Here is a 26,301-nt window from a genome sequence, read left to right on the forward strand (position 1 = left end):
GTCATCTCACTTGGACAAGTATTTGAGGGAGAGGGGAATACAGATTGAATTTTGTAACAATCCAGATGAGAAAAGACAAAGGAAGCTCAAGTGGAACATGACATCTTGGCTATTGAGTGCAGTTTTGGTCTCATCTGAGGAAGGGCATTGTTTCTATTAGTCTCCTAGTCTGAGGAAGGGCATTGTTTCTATTGGTCTCCTAGTCTGAGGAAGGGCATTGTTTCTATTGGTCTCCTAGTCTGAGGAAGGGCATTGTTTCTATTGGTCTCCTAGTCTGAGGAAGAGCATTGTTTCTATTGGTCTCTTAGTCAGGGGAAGGGTATTGTATCCAGTAAAGATTCATCTGACTGATTCCCGGGATGGGAATATGAAGACCGACTGGATCAACTGGGCTTGTACTCACTGGAGTTTAGAAGAATGAGGGGGAATCTCATTGAAACATGCAAAATCCTGATGGGATTGGATAGGCTAGATGCAGGAAGAATGTCCTTCATGTTGGGGAATTCCAGCACGAGGGGTAACTGTCTAAGAATATGGGGTAAGCCAGGAAGAATTCAGGATGAGAAAGAACTTCTTCATGCAGAGTTGCGAAGCTGTGGAATTGTCTTCTACAGGAAGCTGCTGGGGCAAGTTCATTAGATATATTCAAGTGTGAGCTGGATGTGGACCTTGCTGCTAAAGGAATATGGAGAGAAAATGGGAATGAGATACTGAAATTACATGATCAGCCATGATCATATTGAATGGTGCAGCAGGCTCAAATGGCCGAATGGCAGTTCAGGCAGCATCCAAGGAGCAGCGAAATCGACGTTTCGGGCAAAAGTCCTTCATCAGGAATAAAGGCAGAGAGCCTGAAGTGTGGAGAGATAGCTGCCTGAAGTGTGGAGAGCTAACCTGGAGTCCTCTAGCCTATCTCTCCACGCTCAAGGCTTTATTCCTGATGAAGGGCTTTTGCCCGAAACGTCGATTCCGCTGCTTCTTGGATGCTGCCTGAACTGCTGTGCCCTTCCAGCACCACTGATCCAGAATCTGGTTTCCAGCATCTGTAGTCATTGTTTTAACCTCAAATGGCCGAATGGCCTACTCCTGGACCTATTTTCTATGTTTCTAAACACTCCAATAAAGATTGAAGCCGTTTGTGCTCTATAATCCACACAGCCCTATGCAATAGCACAAGTAGACCATTTGGCCCTTTGAGCCTGCTCTGCTATTCAATATGAATATGAACAATATGATCATCTAATTCAATACCCTGGTCCCACTTTCTCCTCCATAACCTTTGAGCCCTTTATCCCCAAGAACTATATTAAACTCCTTCTTGAAACCAATGTTTTGGCCTCCATTCCTTTCTGTGCCAAAGGCTTATTGTTGTCTGGGTGAAGATATTTCTTACCTCAGTCCTAAATGTATATTTAAGACTGTGGCCACTGTTTCTAGACTCTGTAGTCAAAAGGAAATCAATCCTTCTTTTGCCTTGTCTAGTCCTGTTAGAATTTTAGAATTCTATGAGATTGTCCCTCATTTTTCTAACCCCCCACAGAATATAGTTCTAACCCACCTAGATCACTTCACATGTCAGCCTTGTAGTGACCTGTCTCAATTAAACATTTGGAAGCATGAGAAGGGGATTTCTCTCTGCTGTCACTACCCAACAAGAGGGAAAAACTCACATCCCACAGGCTGGGAAATTACAGAGAAAAACACAGATAAAGCCAAGTAGAAACAGTAAGTCAACATTAACGCCAGTTGGCTGCCCCTACAGCACGTGTAGAAACTCTAAACTCTATTCCTGGGCCATATTCATTATTGCTCCAAACAGGTTTAGCCAGTTTCATTTTTAATGCAGGTTTACCCTCTTCTTCCACTTTAACATTTCTCCTAACAACATGCTTACTTTCCTTGATTAAACCCTGCCCACGTGACAGAATATCTTGTCTGTCAGATTTAATTAAGTATTTTGTCAATCACTAAATCAGACTGATTGGCCTATGATTATGTGGCCTATCCCTCATAACTTTTTAAAACAATGGATGATGCTTGTGGACCACCGATCCTCTGGAATGTTTTCTTTATGTCATGAGGAATGCTCAAAGAATTCTAACAGATTTGTCAGGCATGCTGAAGCTGTGCTGACTCAGCGCTATTATCACATGAAGACTTCCAAGTACTCCACAACCTCATCCTCAATCATGGACTTGAACATCTTACCAAACACCATGGTCAAGCTAACCAGCCTATAGTTTCCGGTCTTCTGCCTCCCTCCCTTCTTTAACAGCAGTGTTACATTAGCCATTTTCCAGTCCGCTGGGACCCTTCCTCACTCCAGTAATTCCAGAAAGATCAGCACCAATACCCCTACAAACTCCTCAGCTTCTGGATCAGTGGTGCTGGAAAAGCACAGCAGTTCAGGCAGCATTCAAGGAGCAGTGAAACAGATGTTTCGTGGAAAAGCCCTTCAGGAATAAAGGCAGTGAGCCTGAAGTGTGGAGAGATAAGTTAGAGGAGGGTGGGGGTGGGGCGAAAGTAGCATAGAGTACAAATTCGCTGCTCCTTGGATGCTGCCTTAACTGCTGTGCTCTTCCAGCACCACTAATCCAGAATCTGGTTTCCAGCATCTGCACTCATTGTTTTTAATCTCCTCAGGTATCTACTTCAGACCACTTGGGTGTAGTCCATTTGGTCTGGGTGACTTATCTATCTTCCCCAGCAATTTCTCTTTAGTGATGATCACTACACTCACCTCTGCCCCCTGATCCTCAATATTCTGGTTTGCTGGCGTCTTCCACTGTGAAAACTGATGCAAAGTACCGACTCATTTCCTTTGTTATTTCTTTGGTCCCTATTAGGACTTCTCCAGCCTCAATTTCCATAGGTCTAACATTCACTTTTGTCTCTCTTACCTTACAGATATCTAAAATCTCATGTATTCTTCTTTCACATGACTAGTTAGCTTATACTCATATTTTATCTTCTCCCCCTTCATTGTTTTTTTAAAAAGTTTTCCTCTGCTGCTTTTTAAAAGCTTCCAATCTTCTGGCTTCTCACTAATCTTCACATCACCATATGCTGTCCTGACTTCCCTCACCAGCCACAGTTGCCTCATCCTCTGCATAGTATGTTTCTTCTTCCTTGGAATGAATTTCTGTTGTCCCTCCCAAACTGCCCCCAGAAACTCCCACCATTGCTGCTCCATTGTCTTCCCTGCTAGGCTCCCCTTCCAAGTAATTCTGGCCAGCTTCTCCCTCAAGTCTTTGTAGTTACCTTAATGTTACATCTGCTTCCAGCTCATGAGGACATTCAACCTGGACCCTTTTAGGTGCCTACAGTCCAGCTTGGATGCAGAAACCTTAGTCATTTTAAAAAAGTACTGTAAGCTGTATCCCAGTGCTGTAATCTGTAAGGTTGTGGACCAGCTGCAGCAAGTTGGGACTGGAATCAACAGCTACTCATTTCCTTTGAATGGTACAGACGTAACGAGCTGAATGGCTTCTTTCTGTGCTGTACGTTTTATTCAGTTCTAATATGTTGAGTGCATGCCTTGAGCTGCAGTAATTTCAAATCAAAATTTAACATACTTGGCAAATTCGCCTCCACCAAGAGCAACGTTTGATCCAAAACAAGGTCTCTCTAAGTACACATTTGAACTACATTTGCTCAGAAGATCATTACTCAAACTGAGCACTTGGTAGCACTTCTTGGCATAATCTTTGGTCAAGGGCTTTGACAGAAAGTGTGTTGCTTTAGTTTCTTGTTCAGTGGTCTATATAACTTCAAAATTATGAGACAGAAACTCAGTATTGTTTTTGTAAAATATGAACCTCGACGTCAGATTGGACACACTAAAATCAACACTTGCAAACTCCCACTAGGGTACAGCAGAAGATCATTTTTCTTTATTTTTTCCATAGCATCAGTAGCTGCCAAAAACATATTGCCCATCTTTAACTAACCTTGAGAGGGTGGTACCTTACTACCATCTTGAGCTACTGCAGACTGTGCAGCAAAGTATAACCACATTGCAGTTGGCAGTGGTGCCTGAGGATTTCATTCTGTGATAATGAAGGGACACCAGTATAATTACAAGACAGAATGGCATGCGGCTTAGGAGGGAACTTGAAGGTGGTGTTCTATTGGATCTACCATACTAGTCCTTCTAAAGTGCTGGAGATCAGAGAGAAGTTGCTTTGGAAGGAGCCTTGAGAAATGCAGCAGCACATTTGAGAATGTGGTAAAATGCAGCCACAATGGGATGGTGGCAGTGGCCCTAAAAGCAATGGTGGGATTCATGTTGACCAGGTTATCAGAATAGCCCAGTTCTTAAAAACAAAACACCATAGAATCTTGTTCCATGACCAGAGGGAACAGTTTGGGTTTTTTCATTCCATCCCCAAAACCCAGAATTTCTGAAGATATAGAATTCACTCAGTCCTACGCTTGGAGTGTTAGCCCAGGTTTTGTGCTGAAGTATCTGGCATAAGATTAGAACCTCCAACATTCTGATTGAGAGTGGAGAGTGCTTCCACTGAGCTAAGGCTAACACAATGAAAAGTACTATGCAAGCAGCCTTATTGAAGCAAATAATCAAACTTATCAGGTTTCGTGTTTTATAATTGCACATTATTGCATACTGGTACATAATACTACATAGCTTTAGTTACCGCACTAATGTCAACATTGTATTTTTATGTAATACAGCACAGGACCTGATTGAACAGACAAATTGAACAACATAAACCAACGCTTCAGTGAACCCCATTGTTATTTAAATACAGATGATGGCACTATATTATGTACGCAAATCTTGAAATTTTAATCAAATCATAAAAACAATACCATGATTTTCTGACAGCATTATTTTCATGGTAATTCAGGTGTTGATTTGAGAAACTTAAGGCAAAGTAACTTGTTAATGCAGCTACTGTCACTAAGTAATGCTGTAGGGTTGAAGCAATGTTCCCATTGAAATTCTCAACCTTGAAAATGATATCAGACAGCAACATACCAAGACTTGCCACCCTTTGGAGCAACTTGGGTGGTGATGGTGGTCCACAAAGCACGGGGAAAAATGAACTTACATTTAATTTTGAGCCACACTTTCAACTGAGTAGTATGAATTAATACCACTGCCAAAAAGCAGGTTTCAGGTTTCCTACTTAGTCATACATAAAAAAGATTTTTTTTGTAATGACGTTCACTCTAAAGAAAACCCAGGAAAAATGTCAAAAGCTCCTGCCTACTAAGACAATGTGCAAAAGGATAGGAGACTTTTAAGAGAATGGTATTTTTCAGGAAACCTTTCTCCTATAAAAATGAGCGGACAGCTTCTCCAATAACGTACTGTAGGATTGTACATTAATCTTTGATCTTAATGGGATCTTGCTCAGTGCAAACTAGCTATTGCACCTATCTACAGAACAGTCTGTGCATTTCAAAGTAAGTCATTGTCTCAAAGCACTTCACAAACATTGAGATGTGATAAAGTACTGTATCAATGCAAGGCTATCTGACATCCAGATACAAGTTTTTCAACCCTGCATCTGCCAGTTCCCTACCTATTTAAACAAATATTGGCAGAACACAGTTTGGGGAGCATTAAAAGAATGAGGTATTGTGCATTTAATAATGCTTACTATAAGAAAGCACAATTGGCAATAAGCTGTAATTTATTAGCTTTTCATTAAACTCTCAAAAGAGACTACAATAGTATGGAACAAGAGGAAATGAAGCACAAGGTCATTCAGTTCATTGCTCCACAACTGCAGACGTCACATAACTGAACTATGAATCCAGTAGAGATGCTTCAGAGTGAGTTGGACAAGTTGAATAAGTGGGCAAATGTGTAGCAGATGTAGTATAACATGGATAAATGTGAGGTTATCTACTTTGGTAGAAAAAACAGAAAGGCAGATTATTTGAATGATGATAGATTGGGATAGGGGTATGTGCAACGAGACCCTATTGTCCTTGTACACCAGTTGCTGAAAGAAAGCATGCAGGTGTAGCAGATGGGGAAGGTGGAAAATAGTATGTCGGCATTCACAGCGAGATGATTTGAGTACAAGAGCAAGGATGTCTTGCTGCAATTGCTCAGGCCTTGGGGAGCCTGTACCTGGAGTTACCACTCTTGGAGTATTGTGTCCAGTTTTGCTCTCCTTTGCTGAGGAAGGATGTTCTTGCTAGAGGGAGTGCAATCAAAGTTTATTGGACTGATTTCTGGGATGGCAGGACTTTTTTTATTCAATTGTGGGACATGTGTCACTGGCTGAGCCAGCATTTATTTGTTGTCTAGTGTAGCCCAAGGTGATGGTGGTAGTGAGCTGCCTTTTTGGACCGCTGCAGGCCATGAGCTGTAGGTAGACCCATAATGCCGTGAGGGAGGGAGTTCCAGTGACACTGAAGGAATGGTCATACATTTCCAAGTCAGACTGGTGGGTAGCTTGGAGGGGAACTTGTTGACGGTGGTTTTCCCATGTATCTGCTGCCCTTGTCCTTCAAGATGGAAGTGGTTTTGGGCTTGGAAATGACATATGAAGAGAGACTGGATCGGTTAGGACTATCTTCACTGGAGTTTAGAAGAATGAGGGGGAATCTCATAGAAACCTACAAAATTCCAACAGGACTGGACAGAGTAAATGCAGGATGTTCCTGATGACCAGAGGAGTTCAGAACCTGGGGGCCACAGTCAAAGAACATGGGGTAGGTCATCTAGGACTGAGATCAGTGTGGTGAGCCTGTGAAATTCTGTGCCACAGGAAGTGGTCAAGCCCAAAACATTGAATGTTTTCAAGGAGGAGAGAGATCTACTTCATAGAACTAAAGAATCAAAAGGTACTGGGAGAAAGCAGGAACAAGGGATTGAACGGGATGACCAGCCATAATCATACTGAGTGACGGAGCAGGCTCAATAAGATTAGCCTGCTCCTACTGTCCATGTTTCTAATGTTTTCATATTTCCAGTAGTAGACATGGCAGAGTAGAGGTAAATTGTGCGACTTACAAAGGAACAGTTGGAAAGTGAGAGTGTGAGTTAGGACAGATGGAAAACTGCAAGTCACTGGGAATGGACAGCAGATATACCCTAACATTGGCATCTACTTATGGACATGATACAGCAATGAGCATCAATGTACATATCAAGGCAGTCTTTGTGCACCTCCGAACTAACACAAAGGAAGTATCTGCTTTGTGTGACAGGAATATACAGCTGGACAAGCTGAAACATTAAACAATGCACAGTTAAAACTGCAGAGCTTTTACAACAGAGAGGAACCACCTTTGGCCCACATTATGCTAATTTCTGCTCCACAAGAGCCTCCCCTCTCACCTTACTTCACCTCACCCCATCGACATACCTCTAGACCTTTATCAAGTTTCCCCTCAAATACATCCATACTATCAGGAAAGAATTATAGCAAAGAGTTAGAGAGAGTTTTGCAATAAGTTATTAAGAGAGAAGTTGAATTTTAGGTTGCCAATGTCCTGGAGGACCATGGGGCTGCTCTCTTAGAGATGTAACTGGTGATGGTTTAACCTGAGTGTCACCACACCTTGGGCAAGGACGGAGGTTGAGAAAGCAGGACCTTTATGATGAACTCAGCTTGTATAGAAATGAAATTTGCTCTGTTGGTGTCATTCTGCATCGCAAACCAGTTGTCTAGCCAACTGAGCTAGCCAATCTCCTTAAGTTCGATGTAGACTTATCTCCAAAGGGCCAAATAGGTTACCAGGGACAGCAACTGATAGAGACAGTACAAATGATAAATTGCCATTTTTCTGAAAAAATGAAATTAAGGATAAACGGTGAGCTTGATCTGTTAAACTAGAAAGGAGGTGTTTTTGTTGGGCATATTAACCATTTCTTGCTTCTATAATTGTACTGTCCTTTTCACCAGATTTTAACTGGTAATAAATTCAGCTCATCACTTTACAATGTTTAAGCCCAATTTATCCTCAACAAGAATTAATTGCAATGCCTGGATACTTACCACCTCACCATTAGCCCTTGTTCCATGAAGTTTTTCAGGTTAGGTAACGTCTGTCGGAGATCTGGTGTGGATAGGCCATGCTGGTACCTTAGCTGTAAATGCAAAAAGAAGGCTTATTATTTTCTTACTGTTGTAGCCTTCAACAGTGCATTTTTCCAAATGCAATAAAACAAAGGCCAGGCATACAGTCATTGATAAGCTCCTTTTACCCCCTCCAAATGCAATAGAGTTAGGGTTAGGATTAATGTTAGGGCTTATAGAACGGTACTGGAAATACGAGAAGGTGGCAAAAAAAGTTTCATTTCATACCAATGGATCATATAATCAAAGTTTTGTTTCATTCCAGTGGGAATTAAGGAATTGATCATTGCTTTGGATGTCTTTTCAACCACAATATGAAACATCGTGCAGACTAATTTACAAATCAAAGGAAGCCATAAGGCAAACTCTCAGGGAATGCTAGTTAGACTGTACCTCAAGCATGGTATCTAGTCTGGTCACTGAAAGAGAAGGAAGATGCTCAAATACTGGAAGGTGCACCAATAAGATCCTTAATGTCAGAAGACTGAATTGGAGTAGAAAAAACTGTGAAACTGAGTTGAAAAAAGTGAACAACCCAAAATATTTTTGCAAAGTAAACGGAGATGAGATGATGACAAAATTTCAAGCAAGTTTTTATTTGCCAAGGGTAGCCAATGGATGGAACAGAATCCTGGATTGAAGTAGAAAACATAATTATTTAAAAGAGTACCCACTTCTGGTGTCTTTCATGATCTCAGATGACTCAATGCTTTATAGTTAAAGTTTCTTATTCGCTGTTGTCACGCAGGAAATGCTGCAGCTTATTTCAACACAGCAAGATCCCACAGTTTAGCTGTAACCTTACTGCCTCGTAGATAGATGAAATAAGGAGCAAATCATCTTCCTAACTTGTTCCTCTTTAAATGCATTTCATGGGATGTAGGCATTGCCAGCAGCTGGTATTTGTTGTTACATCCCAAACAGCTCTGAAAAAGACGGTGAGTGCTCCAAATAACAGAGGCTTGCTAGGCTATTTCAGAGACTAGTTAAGTCATTAGCCACACTGCTGTGGGTTAATCAAGACAACCAAAGTGGATTAGTGGTCTTGGCGTTAATAGTTGAAGGTGAGGGTTCTTGAGGTGCCGTGGCAAGGTTCCTAACTCTGAGCCAAGAGGGTTGGTTTAGGTCCCACCTGCTCCAGATGTGTAATAACATCTGTGAACAAGTTGACTAGAAAATATTCTAACCTTGATAGTTGAAGGTACATTGCACATTCACACTTGTATTTGAACTATGATCGATGCAACCATACCCTCCACCTGACTGTTTAGTTTGAAGCCCTATCTCCAGCTCCAACTCTGGTTCTAGCATGATTAAGGTGGAGCCCCTCACGTCAGACAGCTCTCTCTTTTTCCCAGTAAGTGTATCTCTGACCCATGAATGCCATAACCCTATAGTATGGTGCAGCAGGGTCAACTGACCTACTCCTGTTACTGTTACTTATGGTCTTTTGGAACTCAAATCCATTTCTCCCACACCAATCTTTGAGCCACACATTTATTGCTTGAATCGTATTGACCCTGTGCCTTGTGGCTCAGGTAATCTGGAGACCACCACCATTTTGGTGCAGCTTTTTAATTTAGCCCCCAGCTGCTCATATTCCCTCTGCAGGACATTTTATTTCTTTCTACACATATCGTTGTTACCTATGTGAACCAGATCTTTCCTCTCCCTTTCCAATTTCCTTTGCAGCCCAGATAAGATATCCTGAAGCCGAGCACCTGGCAGGTAACCCTGCCTTCAGGACTCTCGATCTTGGCTACAGAAAACAGTGTCTGCTACTTTAAAAATAAACCCGGAATAACTGCAGATTGTGGAAATCAAAACTTGCTGGAAAAGCTCAGTTCTGAGGAAGGGTCACTGGACCTGAAATGTGAACTGATTTTTCTCCACAGATGCTGCCAGACATGCTGAGCTTTTCTAGCAATTTGTCTTTGTGTCTATTACCTTAACTCTACTGTCACCAATTACAATGTTTCTCTTTATTCCCTTACTTGAATGGCTCCCTGTACCATAGTGCTATGGTCAGTTTGCTTATTCTCTCCATAGTTCCCACAGGGAACTATATCTGTGCAGAAGGTAGAGTGAAGAAACATCACTTTGGCAAGTCCAGATACTACTTGCAGGGTAGCATTACGTGAAGCCTGTGTTTGTTTTCAATTCTTCTGCTGCTGAACATACATCAAAATTGGCCATGAATTAAGAATGCTCCAAACATTTACATGACAGGTCCTCAAAATGCCCCAAAGGCAGTAAATTGCTGTAATTGTAGTCACTTGCTACACGGACAAATGCAGTAGCTAATTTCCGCACTGCAAGGTATCACAAACAGCACTGAGACAACTGAAACAGATTAATGCCTTCGTTGAGTGTTCAAGGTACCTAATACTTGTCCTGTATATACACTTAGGAACTCTCACCAATAAACAAAGTAGAATCAGCAACTTGTCCTCTGTGTAAACACAGACTCAGCAGGACTACCTTCCATTTATCACAGCGCTTAATATACCAATACATAGTTTATGACTCCCTTAATGATAGTTTAGAAAAATTGCCTCTTCTAGTAACTGGTCTCTCTTTGTGATGCATTTTCTTACAGCTCCCAAAGGCAATATAATTAAGAGCAGCTATTGTATTGGAGTTATTTTAAACTACAATAGTTCAAACTTTTGGCAAGAAGTAAAGATGCATAATTTCAGAGTCAAAGACTTTAAAACATCCTTTGAGTAGTAAAGGTTGGATAATAGATGTGTGTTACATCGCTGTTTTCTATATTTCAGAGCTAGAGTAACTAAAACATCTGCAGCTATGCTAAATAATTTTAAACAAAAGCTGTACTGTTGGCACAAACATAAGCTCAGCAGGTAGAGTACAGTTTACAAAAAAAACTTCAAATTGGAATAGGTGCACCAACATGTGTGGCCAACTAAGAAGACTGTGCTCTGGGCAGATGCGCTGCTAAAGGGTTTGGTTTGAAAACTTTTGGTGTTAAATTGTGATAAGAACGAAGATTTTAAAGGCACATGCAAGCGGTGGTCAGAGTAGAATTAAATAAACATCGTTGAGACTTCCAAATGAAAATGAAGGCATATTTTTGAAAATCTAACTTCTATTTCCAACTGCAAGCAAGGAACCCAATTTCCTTGACTTCAGTGTGGCACTGAGAGACTAGATAAAGGCAAAGCAATGTCTGAATTGCTACAAATAAAGTCGCAGGATTGACATGTACTTGTGTTAGATGTTACAGGAATTAGGTGTGCTAGCATTTTAAGTTTCTGAACCAATGGTTTCTAAAAAAAATACTTTGTCAAGGTCCCCTTCTCATTGACTCCACCTCTAAGTTAAGTTATTATACAACCATACTCATATACTGTTGCATATGAAGTGTTGTTTCAACACTGCTTTTAACGAGGTGGGTGTGCCTATGTCTCAGTGCAGAGGTAGGCTAAGAGGAGCACAGAAAAGTGTTTCAAGTTCATGCTGAAAGCACAGGGAAGTGTGGAAGAGCCCAAAGGAAAGAGAGACATCGGATGCTGCTCACTCACTTCCTCTTGACCATTTCACCCTGTGCGGTTAACCACATTGCTGACCTGCAATTATAACCCAGTGTTGAGAGCTTTCTGGAAGGTTTGAAAACCACTTACCCTAGTGCACAATTAGTGGAATTTGAGGTTATAAAGGGCTCTCACACCATATTACTGGTATCATTGTGTCCTGTAGCTTCCACAGCAACTTAAATTTACCAATTCAGAATAAATGAAGCTCAACATGCCACTGAATTGCATTTCTGTGCACAAAGTTTTCAACACATATTGCATCATGTAGTCACCATTATCAGTAATCCCTTGTGTCAAGGATTGTTTTTCTTGTGAATAGTTGCCAGTGCTGGCCGAAATTTCACAAATGGCTTATCAACCCCATCTTGCTCCAAGGACATCGGCTGTTATCCAGTAGCAAAGGTAGCAGAACATTGGCTCAAGCCTCTCTCCAAGACTGTTCTTGGCGACTGCAAGGTTTGGTACAATGTTTGATAATAGATTGCTATTTTGGTTGCGACTGGGCAACCAGGTTTTGATGTTGATAGAGAGCAGAACTTCATGAAGGCTTTGAGAATATCTGAAATAATTTGGACATGACAAAGGTTAACCCTGCAAGTTTTTCTCACTAACGCGAGGATTCATGCTCAGGTTGAAGAAGCTTTCCAACAGACTCTGGAATCAATTTTAAGTCATGATGCCTCATTGTTGAAAACAGCGCAGCACTCAGACTGTGGAAGATCCACTCTGTGGCACAGTTCTGAGGAGAAAGTTGCTCCAGCAATGTACAACTAATAACTGCAGCTTCTGGTTGGTGCAGGATGAGCCTGAAGATTGGATGAAGCCTCGAGAACAAATTTCTTTTTAAAAACAGAAACCTGATGTTCCATGGCTAAAGGTAAGAGAAAATACTGGCTGCTGTCTAAATCAATCCTAAGTGGTGACATTCTTGATGCCTCACAAATCTGATAGATACAAGACTGCCTGATTGAAAAGGCCATTTTGTTCCTCCGAACCTGTGCCTCAAAACAGGTGTACTTCAGAATAATTAATAAAATAAAGCTTTAACTACTTAAAATTTGATTTTATAATTCAAATAACATACCATGACAAAATCTACTTTACACGTGTACAAGAACAATGCCACCTTTCTTACAAGAGCTTGGATTATTTATTCAGTATAACATATGAATTATAATGAATTTAAATAAAAGCTGAGCCACCTTTTACAAACTTGTATTTATAACAGCCATTTTAATGTTAGAAGGCAGCACAGTTTCTTTTCTGCACGACCCGCATATACTTATTTTCACTCTATTATTCAACTCCAAATCACTGGCTCTCAGCTAAAAACAATACAATCACTGGTCATTCTGAACTTAAAGCAAACTCACCTTTTATACGTACCTCAGAAAGAGGAGGCCTTCAGAGATTTGTTACTACTCCTCCAGAAGTTTCTTAACTGTTTCTGGGGCTGTCAAATGTACTTGTTCAAAGCTCAAAGTGGTGAGATACTGGATTTTTTTTAGTGCAGATGTCTGACATTTCATGATGTGTGAGAGAAGGTAATAAGTAGAACAATTTACCCAACAAAAACACTGACATGATTAAAGTCTTGGGGCAAATTAAAAAAAAAATGGGAACAAATAGTTATGTTGCAAAATTGAGAGAATATTCTTTTACACTGAACTCTCATCATCCTCTTTAGCTGTTTCATTATAGGCAGAGTGAATTCTCTGATTTCAAAATTCTTCACCAGCCTACCACAAGTCTTTCTGTAGCCTTAACAGTATAGATTGCCATATCTTTAACCACTACACTTTTCCAAACTTCTTTTGTATTCCTGATTTTCACTGTCCATCATGAGGAGCTGTATCTTTGGTTTTCTAGGCCCTCAGCTCCAATTCCTGTTTTGGCATCTCTCTGAATATCACATGTGGCACAGTGCCAAATCTTATTCAATAATATCCACAAAGCGACTGAGCATTTTACTATGCTACATAAATGCATTTTGTTATTTTTGAAAACTCACGGTTTTTATTTGTGTACAGGATAGATGTGTCTCTGACTAGGCTAGCATTTATTGTCCATCCCCAACTGCACTTGAGAAGTTAGAGAGCTACCTTCTTAAACTGCTGCAGAGCTTACAGTGCAGCTACCTCCATAGCTATTAGTGAGGGTTTCCAAGTTTTGACTCAGTGACAGTGAAGAAATGATGATATATTTCCAAGTCAGGATGGTGAGTGGCTCCAAGAGAACCTTGCAGTTGATGGACCTGCTGCCCTTGTCCTTCTCAATGGAAGTGGTCGTGGAATTGAAAGGAATCTTTCTGCAACTTCTTCACTCAGAGTGGTGAGTGCGTGGAATGCTGTGGAGGCCAAGACTCTGGATACTTTCAAGAAAGAGTTAGATAGAGTTCTTAAGGCTAGTGGAATCTAGGGTTATGGGGATAAGGCAGGAACAAGATACTGATTGAGAATGATCAGCCATGATCATAATGAATGGTGGTGCTGGCTCGAAGGGCAGAATGGCCTACTCCAGCACCTATTGTGCTGGAGTAGGCCATTACTCCAGCATCTTGTAGACAATACACACTGTTGCTACTGAGCATTGGCAGGAGTGGATGCTTGTGGATGTGATGCCAATTAAGTGGGCTGCTTTGTTCTGAATGGTGCCAATATTCTTGAGTGTTATTGGAGGCACACCCATCCAGGCAAGTGGGGAGTATCGCATCACACCCCTGACTCATGCCTTGTAGATGTTGGACAGACTTTTGGAGAGTCAGATGGTGAGTTATTCACTACAGTATTCCAAGCCTCTAACCTGCTCTTGTGGCTATAATATTTATGTGATGAATCCAATTGAGTTTCTGGTCAATAGCAACCTTAAGGATGTTGCTAGTGGGGGAATTCAGTGATGGCAACAGCACTGAAGGTCAAGGGGTGTGATTAAGTTGTCACATATGTGAGATGGTGATTGCCCAGCATTTGTGTGGCACAAATGTTACTTGCCACTTAGCAGCCCAACCCTAGATATTGTCCTGATCTTGTTTCATTTGTACACGAACATGTAGTCCTCCAAGATTGTTTCAGAGCTCTCATGGAGTACTGGTTCACTAGTACAAGGAAAGCTTGATCTGTTTGACAGCTGCAATACAGTAGTAAATTGTGAGATTAACGAATGAATTGATAATATTACTACAATTAGCAAATGTGCTCTACTCACGCATACACAGATTGATGCTTTTAAACTAGACACTGAGGCCCATTTTCTTTAAATGAAGACATTTGATGATCAATTACACATTGAGGAAGGGCCAAAAAAAGCTGGAGCTTTAAAAAAAATGAAAAAGGTGAAAGTAAAAGCTTCCAACAATTGGAAGAGTAAAGGGCTTATGCTCGAAACGTCGAATTCTCTATTCCTGAGATGCTGCCTAACCTGCTGTGCTTTGACCAGCAACACATTTGCAGCAACAATTGGAAGACAAAAAGATTACGATAGATAAAACACAGCACTTTCTACATTTTAAATTCAAGAACTTTCCAGTCAACTGGCCATAAAATGTAGGAGAAAAAGGCCATTCAGCCGTCAAGTCTACTCTGCTATTCAATGAGATCATGCCTGATCTGATAATCTTCAACTCCATTTTCTTGCCTTATCCCCATAACCATTGATTCCTTTACTAATTAAGGATCTATGTCAGCCTTGAATATACTTAACAACCCAATATTGACAGTCCTCTTTAATAAATTATTCCACAGATTCACTATCCTGAAAGAAGAAATTCTTCATCATCCCTGTCTTAAATGTGTGACCCCGTATTCTGAGATTACGCCCTCTGGTGCGAGACTCTCCCACAAGGGGAAAAAACATTTCCCCTTCTACCCTGTCAAGTCTTCAAAGAATCTTATACTTTTCAATAAGGTCACCCTCTCATTTTTCTATCTTCCAGTGAATACAGGCTCAATCGACTAAATCTCTCCTCATAAGGCAGCCTCTCCTTACCTGGTATCAGCCAAGTGAACATTCTCTGGGCTGCTTTTAGTGCCAGTACATATTTCCTTACATAAGGGGCCCAAAACTGTTCACAGTATTCCAGCTGTAGTCTGACTACTGTAATGAAAAACTCTTATACTCTGTTTCTTTCAAATCATCTTAGTAAGATTTAAAAGGGATCTAAAGGGGCAACTTTTTCACACAGAGGCTGGTATGTGGATGAAATGAGCTGCCAGAGGAAGTGGAAGAGGCTGGTACAATTACAACATTTCAAAGGCATCAAGGAGGATATATAAACAGGAAGAGTTGAGGGAGAAATGGGTCAAGTGCTGGCAAATGGAACTAGATTAATTTAGGATATCTGGTCAGCAAGCACAGTTGGACCAAAGGGTCTGTGTTTCCATGCTGTACATCTAAGACTCTAATCCCTACAGTGGGGAAGCAGGCCATTAAAGCCTATCCTATCCCTGTAATCCTGCATTTCTCATGGCTAACCCACCTAGCCAGCACATCCTTGAACAGTATGGGCAATTTAGCATGGCAATCCACCTAACCTGCACATCGTTGGATCATAGGTGGCACACGTAGCACCCGGATGAAACCCATACAGACACAGGGAGAATGTGCAAACTCCACACAAACAGTCGCCATGAGGCAACAATGCTAACCACCGAGTCACCATGCCTTCGAAATGAAATCCATCATTCCAGTGCCTTCTCTATTACCCGCTGAATGTGGATGCCAGCTTTTTGTGATTCGTAGGCAGCCAATGGAAGTGCCTACCACAGGGCACCAGTGTCTACAGCACTTGGGCATGAACTGTTGCTTCTGGCAGTTTGCCAGCTAACCTAATGCCAGGATGATTGGTCTGACAACAAAAAGAATAGCAAGATAATGAAAAACAATGAATTGCACAGATTGTCTCTCCCAGGAGATTACATAGCTGCAGGCAGGTGAGTGAAGTGAAATCTCCAGTTATCACAGTGCGGAAATGAACTTCTTGACTTACTAGTTCATTTTCCACCTGTCAATTTTGACATGTTTGCAGCATGAATCCAAGATAGTTGGAGTGAAAATTGCTGGTGGAAAGAGGAACAACTTTCAACAAAACGCAAAGAATGATACAGATACTTAAAAAGCAAATTCAGAGTGCAAGGGAACACACCTTCAAATTAGAGATTCTTTAGCTGTGCTATGATGTGCCTCAATGAGCTGTTCCCTTCAGTTGAAATGCAAAAAGTTAGAGAGCATGCAACAGCTTATCACAGCTTGGTATGGCAACTGCTCTGCCCAGGACCATAAGAAACTAGAGTGTAGTGAACCCAACCCAGTCTATCACACAAGCCAGCCTTCCATCCATTGACTCCAACTATACTTCCCACTACCTTGGAAAGGCAGCCACCGTGGGTGGCACGGTGGCACAGTGGTTAGCACTGCTGCCTCCCGCCTATGACAACTGTCTGTGTGGAGTTTGCACATTCCCCGTGTCTGCGTGGGTTTCCTCCGGGTGCTCCGGTTTCCTCCCACACTCCAAAAATGTGCAGGTCAGGTGAATTGGCCATGCTAAATTGCCTGTAGTGTTAGGGGTAGGGGAATGGGTCTGGGTGGGTTGCGCTTCGGCGGTGTGGACTTGTTGGGCCGAAGGGCCTGTTTCCACACTGTAAGTAATCTAAAAATAATCAAAGACCTCCTCGCACCCTAGTTATAATTTCTTCCAACCTCTTCTGTCCGAGGATACAAAAGCTTAAACACATGAACCAACAGATTGAACATGAACCATAGATTTCTGAATGGAGCAATATTGTACTCCTAGCTCTGTTCTATTACCCCTATGCACACAAAACAAACGCCTCATTGTACCTAGGTACATGCGATAATAATAAATCAAATCAAAATACACTGCTTCTTGGAGTTGTAGGGCACAGGCTCAAACTCTCTGCACTGAATGATTTAACTTTTATTCAATTTCAAATGAATATTTCAGCACAAACTACCATGCAACCTCGAGGACTCTTTTGGTAAGAAGGCACACATGCAGAAAGATGCAAGTAACAGAAGGAAAGCAGCACCTTTCACGATCTCAGGATCTCCTGAACTTCTTTACAGCAAGAAAAAGATGGGTGGATATTTTGGGTAACGAAAATAACAGCCATTTTGAGAGTTTCAGTGTTATGTGGAAATTATGATCATCCTGAAATGGGCAAGGGAACAAGTTATAGCTTGTTCACTGATTTTGAATATTATTCCAACATGGGAAGAAATTTAAGCCATCGGTCTTTTCTGGAATGAACGTAATAATAGTTATACAGCATGTTATTGCACGGAATTATTCTTTGGAATGCATTGACTATTGGGCAGCAATGGCTTCAATATCAATGATGTTGCTCACATTGATTTCCTTGCAATGACTATTTAAACATGGAGAGAATTAAGGGAGAATTTTGACTTTGTCAACCAGAAGAACTCCATTCTCATTCAATTTCTGACAACCACCTGAACCGCTGAAATTAGCAGACTCGGTCTCTGGTTATCTCACCCAGGGTGAAACCTTCATGATGTACTCTTTCAGAATGGCACCTTCTTACCAGTTCAGGTTCTGCACACAACTCAGAACATCCAACTTTTGTCCAGAGAGGGTGAATGCACAGTTAAGAAACAAGCTGCCATACAGAATCTGAAATACAGATGGAATTTTGGAAGAAGAACCTCCACACATCATTTAACTTTGACCCTCCAAACATTAGATACAACTTGGTCTGAGCAACATGACTTTTATTTCACACACACTTTTAAATCTTCTTGAACGCTGAGAGTGAGCACCTAGATAGTGTATTTTACTTCAATGCTTATGATATGGCCATGCACAGTACCTTACCTGGAAAATTCATGACATGGTGTTGTTGGACTGGGTTGGACAAAGTCAGAAGTCACATGGCACCAGGTTATAGTTCAACAGATTTATTTGAAATCACAAACCTTCCGAGCGCTGCTATTTCATCAGCTGCCATTAGGGAGGGAACTTCAGGATTTTGACCCAAAAATGGGAAAGTGAGGGATAGTTAAGAATTATAATTATGCCCATCACTGGCTGCTTTGGAAAGGGAGCAGGACAAAACATCATGTCAAAGAAAGAAATTCAAATTGAGTAAGTGCCATTAAGAATGACAACATCACCACATTTAAAGTATGATATGGCTGCATCAAGATTGTTGACTGAAAGCACTCACCAAAAACTAAGAGCCTGCTTTACATTCAATGCAAAGTTAGACTCTTGAGGAATGATAAATAGGAAAGAACCAATCAAGAAAATAGCAAGGCCTTGAGGTAGCAAGCCCCAGGAAAGGTTTGGAGAAATATGGATAATTGTTAAATAAAGGTTGGAAAATGACTAAAGCAGCATGTAGAAGATAAAAATGTCACATGTTAACTAGTTTCTCTCTCTCTCTTTACATCTGCTGTCAGACCTGACAGGTATTTCCAGTGGTTTCTCTTTTTCATCTGCATAAAGGAAAGCTGTAATTGCATTGAAAAAAATTGTAGGAGACTGTTCCTTAATTACAGGCAACCGCAGCACAGAAAAAAGGTCTTCAGCACATCATTTCGGCACCAGAGAAAAACAGCCACCTAACTATTCTAATCTAATTTTCCAGAACTTAACTCAAAGCATTGTATGCCTTGGCATTGCAAATGTAATTTGAAGTTTTTTTTAAAAGCCTCTAACACCCTCCTGGGCAGCGAGTTCCAGATTCCCAACTTCCGGTGGGTGAAAAAGTTTTTCCTCACATCTCTTGTAAACCTTTTGTTCTTACCTCAAGTCATCTACTCCTCCTCCTCCTCTCTCTCCCCCTCTTCCCCCCCCCCCCCCACACACTAGCTGCTGCTCCCCCTCCCCCAAAGGGAAATGTTCCTGTCTGACTACCCTATCTATATAGCCCTCAATTTTAAACATCTCAATCCCCCTCAATCTCCTCTGCTCCAAAGAAAACAACCCCAGTCAGTCTAATCTCTCCTCATAACTGAGGGTCTCCAGCCCAGGCAACATCCTAATAAATCTCCTCTGCATCCTCTCTAGCTTTATCGCATCTACCCTGTAACTGCATTCCAGAATTGCACATATGACAACAGGTGCAAAATGAACTTGACAAGCAGGTTGGAAAAGTTAAAAATCACACACCAGGTTATAGTGCAACAAGTTTACTTGGAAGCACAAGCTTTCAGAGTGCTGATGGTGGTATAAACCTGTTGGACTATAACCTAGTGTTGTGTGATCTTTAACTTTGTACACCTCAGCCCAATACCAGCATCTCCAAATCAGATTGGAAAAAGGTGGAGTACTGACATAATTTTAAAAAAAAGCACCGAGCTACTCCACAACTTAGTTACATACTTTGCATTGAGATTAGCGAACAATATATCCAGTGCCCAGTCATATACTAATATTAATTCAAAGTTTAAAAATTATTCTGTGTTACAAATATCAGCAATTAGTTATTTAATTACTTGAATAATAGGCCATAAGTATTCTATTTAAACAAAACACATGAAACTATTCAAAGCTGTAGTGAGATCTCCTTTTGTCCTTTGGGTGAACTTTTCTTCACTGTTTAAGTCCTCCCGAGGTAGAACTGTGAAAAGTTTGCTTTCAGATAAGAGTATAGCGGGGTGAGGTCATTTTGTAGCTGAGATCTTAGCTTTACATAAGGGGTTTGCAATGGGAACACAGATCTCTGTTCATCAACATAAGCACCTCCAATGACAGTAATGAGACAGGAAACAAAAGCCTGTGAAAAATAATATTTCCACTGGACAACGATGATACAGTTCATTCAATACTATGGTTTTGTCTACATGAATACCATCAAGGCTTTCATTCTGCATTTGAAAAAAATCATAACTTGAAACCTCGACGGATTATGATAGTATTTCACACTATTTCAAAGACTAGCTTAAGGTTTTCAAGATTTACTTTAGGGCTGGTGGGAAGGAAGTTGGAGCTTGGTGCTCAGTGGTAGGAGAGACTGGTTTCTTAAAAGGAATATACTGTTGTTGACACTATTTTAGATTTCTAAGTAGCACTTTGTTTTACAGAACCTCATGTGCACTTAACCAGAAAAAGTACTGGGCAAGGTGAAAAAGACATTGAGCAGTAAACAGTACAGTTTGCAGTGATCACATTCCCTCACAACAAACAGATGAGAAGTGAGCAATGGTTAGAAAAATCCTCCCACACAAGTAGAGGGGTGGAGTACTGGATGCCATTCAAAACAAGACAGAACAAACAATTGTGTGGATTAAAGGCTTTATTCAGAACCAGGGATTGAATACTGACATCTGTGGTATATAGAAAGCAATATGCATGCCACACTTGAACAAAGAATTTACAATTAGATAACATACATTAAAAAAAATACTATTTTTACACATCCATCCAAATTTGGTAGGGTCCAAATCTCAACAATGCTTTCTAAATTCAGGCTTTTAAAGCATCACCTACTCATCATTTTAAAGTTATTTCATTGCCTTTCAGTCTTTTACTCTTGTCCACAGTAAAGAACAAAAGGAAAGTTGCAACAAGCTGAAAGTGCTTCCTCCACAGGCAGGGAGGAGAGAAAATGTTAAAGCAGGTTACTCCAAGATTGAAGTAACACCGAGAATTGCTCTAAATAGTGATGAACTGAGGATTTCTCCTGTCCTTCCCCTCAGCTACGCAAGGGGTACAGTGGGGTAACTGAGGAAAGGAAGCTGAAGACTGCAAATATAGCTTAATAGGCTGGATGCTGACAAGCAATTACTGAAGGGTTGAAAATATGCTTTCATAATTAGATCATTTAGGACTGAGGAGAGAATATATTTCTTCAGAGCTCTGCTGCAGTTTGGAAATGAGAGTCTTTTTCCTCTGCAAAAAGCCACCGTGAGCATCTTCAACATTTGCTGCTTTTTTTTGGTAGATTATTATTATTTTGGTCTATTATTTGTAATAGTTTGCTGTTGGAATTCTCCTTAGTTCACCCCCAGAGGACTATGGAAGCTCAGAATATAGGAAAGACCGAGACCGATAGATTCTTAGACATCGAGGGAATCGAGGTAAAGAGGGCAAAGCTATGGAGTTGATCATCACTTGTGGTGTGGTGCAAATTTACTTACCACTCATCGGTCTAAGCAGGTGCTGCATTTAGACATTGACTGTTTCAGTATCTGAAGGGTCATGAATGGTGCTCAACATTGTGCAATCTTCAGCTAATATCTCCAATTGTGAGCTTACACTGGAGGGAATATCATTAATGCAGCTGAAACGTTTGGGCCTGGGTCACCACACTGAATAAATCCTGAGATTATGCGCCAACTGAGATAAGAACAAAAGAAGGAATAGGCCATTCTGTCTGTCGTGCCAGCGCACCATTCAATTAGATCCTAGCTCATCATCAGCCTAAACGGCAGTTTCTCTCAGTTTTTCGCTCTATAGCCCAAGTGGTCATTAATCTTCAGAAATCTATTGAGTTCTGCATTGAATTTTCAAATATCAAGCTTCTCATAGTCTCATTCTCTATAATATTTGATGTGAAATCATGCAGATTACCAAATGATTTCAGGACTTGAAAAGGTTGAAATGCGAGGGCTCGCATTTGTATATCTGCAATTCTTGGCCCCAAAAGGCTGTGGATGGTGGAACAATTGAAATTTTACACACTACATTCGATGTATTTTGATGGATGAAGGTACCAAAGGATCAAACGCAGGTAAATAGAGGCAAAGTGCAGATTATCCATGATCTGCTTGAATGGGGCTCAAGCCTGTTCCTAGTGTGATAATTGTTAGTGAAAGTGACAGTGGAAAGACTGGTGCTGTCTAGTTTACTAATTGGTACCCTGAAGGTAACTACTGAAAGTCAAATACACTTTGATCTCGGAAAACTGCTCGAGACAGCAACATTTCCCTTATTGTGCAACACATAAGAAGTTATAGATTATAAAGTGCAATCTTGTATATTTTTGCAATTTTGTAATTCAGTGGTATTTACATCTTTTTGAAATAGCACATGTATGGATGGCAGGTAACAGAGTAGTGGAACCAGAATCAAAATTAAAAAGAGGTAACTTGACCAGTTCAAGGAATGGGATTATAAGATGAACGTGGGAAGCAAAGTCTCGGTGGAGAACAAACAGTGAAAAAGAACTCAAAACAGGCAGCCTTCAAAAACTGCTTTGAAGTTTCTTTAAAAAAAATGTTTGACTACTACAAAGAACGTCTTTAAGGACCAATACAATAGACAAGGTCCAACTTTCAAAAATCTGCCATCATGTGTGAACAAGTTGACGCGATTGAAGCTTAATTTAACTTTGACGTACATAATGATGAATCTTCAACTCTCTAGCAGCTTTGTAATTCAATGGCATTTAAATCGCTTTGTATTCAAATGTTTGTCCAAGGCTACATTAAGATGTTGTCAATCTGGCATTCTAATTCATTCTTGCTTAGAACACTCAAACCTCAATACTCTCCATGTTCTTAGTAAATTAAATACTTAAAGTAAATTAGTTTTAAGTCATACATTTATGTAGTAAAAGACCACCTCACTTAAATTTTCCATAGCCTTCATGAACTGATTTATTTTTAAAACTGCAGTTACAGACTTAGAGATAAATACAGATCCTATTTTGCTTATGTATAGTTTAAAAATAGCAATGAGATGAATGACAAGCCAATTTACCTGAGGCATCGGATTGAGAGACAGAGAGAAATGTTAACCAGAATATCAATGCAATTCCAAGCCCTTCTCAATAGGATAATGGGACTTCCCTGTTTAAACAAGTTGTCAGGATAATTGAAGAAAACTCAAGTATGGGTGATACCATTTCAAACAAATAAAACTTGGAAACTTGTAGCATTTTGATCAAACAGCATTCAAACTCTAGAAATGAGGAATAACTATTCAGTACATCATTGTGCTATGTGCACATGGCATCATAACCAATAAGCAGCTCAGGAGAAACTACTTTACTCAGAGTGGTGACAATGTGAAACTCAGTGACACGAGGAGCAGGTCAGATGAAAAGCAAAGGTTCTTTAGGGAAAACGAGATAAAACCCATTAGGGAGGAAGGAATAGAAGAATATTTTGATAGAGTTGATAGGCAAAAGCAGTAATGAGGTGGCTCATATGGAGCATGAACACCAGTACGGACCAGTTGGGCTGAATGGTGTATTTGCACTCCATATTCCATATAATCTTACAGCAGTGCACCAAAGCACAGCTCACTTGTCAAATATGCAAAAGGCTATTTTTTGAACTTGAAATGAAATGGAGATTATCTTGTGTCTCTCCAAAGCACAATTCATTGTAAATAGAACAGCAAAGTCCCTTTATAGTTGACTGAATGACTATTTGGTTGAAGATAAAAGAGCAGCAGGATTTTAAACTCTTGATTATAATGACAGAGCTTATCAAAATGGCAAACACCAGCTGGCAGGTGCTACAAAGAGGTCCTGTACAATTGCAGGCTATGGCAACAGGCTGGTTTATAAATTCATTTCCTTTACAGAAAGCTTGCATTACACTAATGACATATTCAAAATTGCATCAAGAATTTACACTTGCAGAGAACTAAACTGACAATCATCTTCAAAAATGGTTCCAGCAATGTGCAAGAATCAACAATTTTATTTATAACCTGGTCTCACCTTCCTAACCAGCAAGAGAAAGGTAACAAAGAGTTTTGAATAATTAATGAAGTTATGGATTAAGAAGCAGATTACCGACATTCATGACTTATTCCCTTCGCAATCGGAGCTGGGAATAAAAGCAGACTGAACACTGCACTTAATCAAATGCAAGTTTTTGTAATTGAACTCGTTTAAGACTGGTTTGAAAAAAAGTTACCCATTTGATGATTGCGTAAAAGGTTACCCAGCCCAACACAAACCAGACTCCATTTCAGCTGTTCCTTAAACTTAAGTTCTCATGCTTGAATGTAAAAGTTTTTAAGGATCAACAATCGAGCTTGCATGTAGATAACTGCTTTGATGTCACTGCAGTGCTCTGGGACAGTTGTTTAATTTGGTGGCACAGGTGAGCATTTGGGTGAACTTGGAAAGTTTCACAGAGCGTGCACTTTCAGCAAAACATTTGGCAGCATCATTGGTTCTTCTCATACACCCATTCCAAGGTCAAAGCATCGCTGCAACATTTTGCTCCCATTCTTGAATGGATAGCACTTTTGTCTCGGTCAGAAAATAATCTGAGACTTTGACTCAAAGACGGAGATTGACATTCCCCAGTGCACTAAGGGAGTGCACTGTAACAGATGTTATCTTTTGGATAAGTTGTTAATTTGTGGCTGTCTACCCTCTTCATGTCATTATTTTCAAGATGAGCAGTTTTACTCATGTCCTGGCTAATATTTAGAACTCTATTATCGAATCCCATCAAATTGCTGTTTATGAAAGCTTGCTGTGCAAAACTGGCTTCTGACTTACCTACATTACAGAAATAATTTCTTTTCAGGAATTATTTCATTGCCTGCAAAGTGCTTTGGCATGTCCTAAGCTTGCTGTAATGCAGTGCCTCCACATTTTCTCCTTATATAACCAATCTTAATGCCTCAGACTTTGTAAGACCTCAGTGAACGTCTTTGGGGTGTGGGATGGGCATTGCTGGGCTGCAGTTATTGAAGGAGCATTTGATGGGGGTGAAGGTGGGAGAGTTCAATTGCTGGGTGTAAATTGCAGCGTGTAGACTTCAGTTGCTAAAGTGAGGGTTGGGAGGCTTCAGTTGCTGTGGGTGCAGGGGTACATGCATCAGTTGCTGAGGGAGAGGGGATGGAAATCTCAATTGGGAGGGTACGAAGGGGCACAAGGAGATGGAGAGAAAGCTTCAGTAACAATGCCCTGCTCCCTGCTGTCACCCCCACATCCTGAATCTTCCTAATATTCTGTCAAATGGTTAAGTTTTGCTCCTGTATCATACGGTTGAATGGGTTGGATGACTCTCTGTAGATCCATGTGCTGCTGTTGCGATATTTAATGTTAGCTGAATGGCCATGTGATGAGAAGGAAAACGTGTGAAATGATGTGTCGCCAAGACTCTGACAAACAGAAATGTACAATTTCTTTAAGAGGAGGGAGCTTAAAAAAAATGTATAAAAGGATACAATTTTTCGATGTGTTGGGGGTAGGGAAGGGAAGGAGTCCTTTTCATTGAAATATTCCTTCCCTCTCTAAACCACAAACAGGTTATTATTACCATTAGTCACTAGTTGGCAGCTCCTAGATGGCAGAAAATGATTTCACATTATAATACTGTCTGCCACACATCTCCATGTTATTTACCGTTTTTGTTCCTCATATTGGGGAATTTATGAGGATAATAAATACGTTAGGACATTTCACAGTCTTTTGTGTTGCCGATCCTTTTGACTTGAAATTATTTGACATCTTGCTGATAATATGCAGACCCCAAAGCTTACAGCCCAAAAGGATGGAAACTGTATTATGTGACAGAAGGCATTACGTAAAGCGACAGGTGGGTTTACAGAGGAATGCTCTTAAAAAGTGATCACTGCTTGCAGGCGGACACACGCAGCTTTAATCACAAATTACATTTCCCAAGGACATCCCAAGAACACTTGTGGGTCACGAAACTTCACTAATAATTCGCTCCTTTCAAAACCTTTGCTGTTCCTCACTCTAATAAAAGAAACTTTATCA

General features: G+C 40.5%; 1 protein-coding gene across 2 annotated transcripts in view; it reads right to left on the reverse strand.

The window, feature by feature from the left end:
* uvrag (UV radiation resistance associated gene) overlaps nucleotides 1–26,301 on the reverse strand; it is a 315,405-nt gene that overhangs the window by 7,402 nt on the left and 281,702 nt on the right. For both annotated transcript variants that reach the window (XM_060826320.1, XM_060826321.1), the window contains one exon: nucleotides 7,986–8,077. In XM_060826320.1, coding sequence (XP_060682303.1) covers nucleotides 7,986–8,077 — 92 coding nt within the window. The remainder of the gene's footprint in view (nucleotides 1–7,985; nucleotides 8,078–26,301) is intronic.

Source organism: Hemiscyllium ocellatum, chromosome 6 (genome assembly GCF_020745735.1).
Source record: "Hemiscyllium ocellatum isolate sHemOce1 chromosome 6, sHemOce1.pat.X.cur, whole genome shotgun sequence".
Classification (NCBI taxonomy): domain Eukaryota; kingdom Metazoa; phylum Chordata; class Chondrichthyes; order Orectolobiformes; family Hemiscylliidae; genus Hemiscyllium; species Hemiscyllium ocellatum.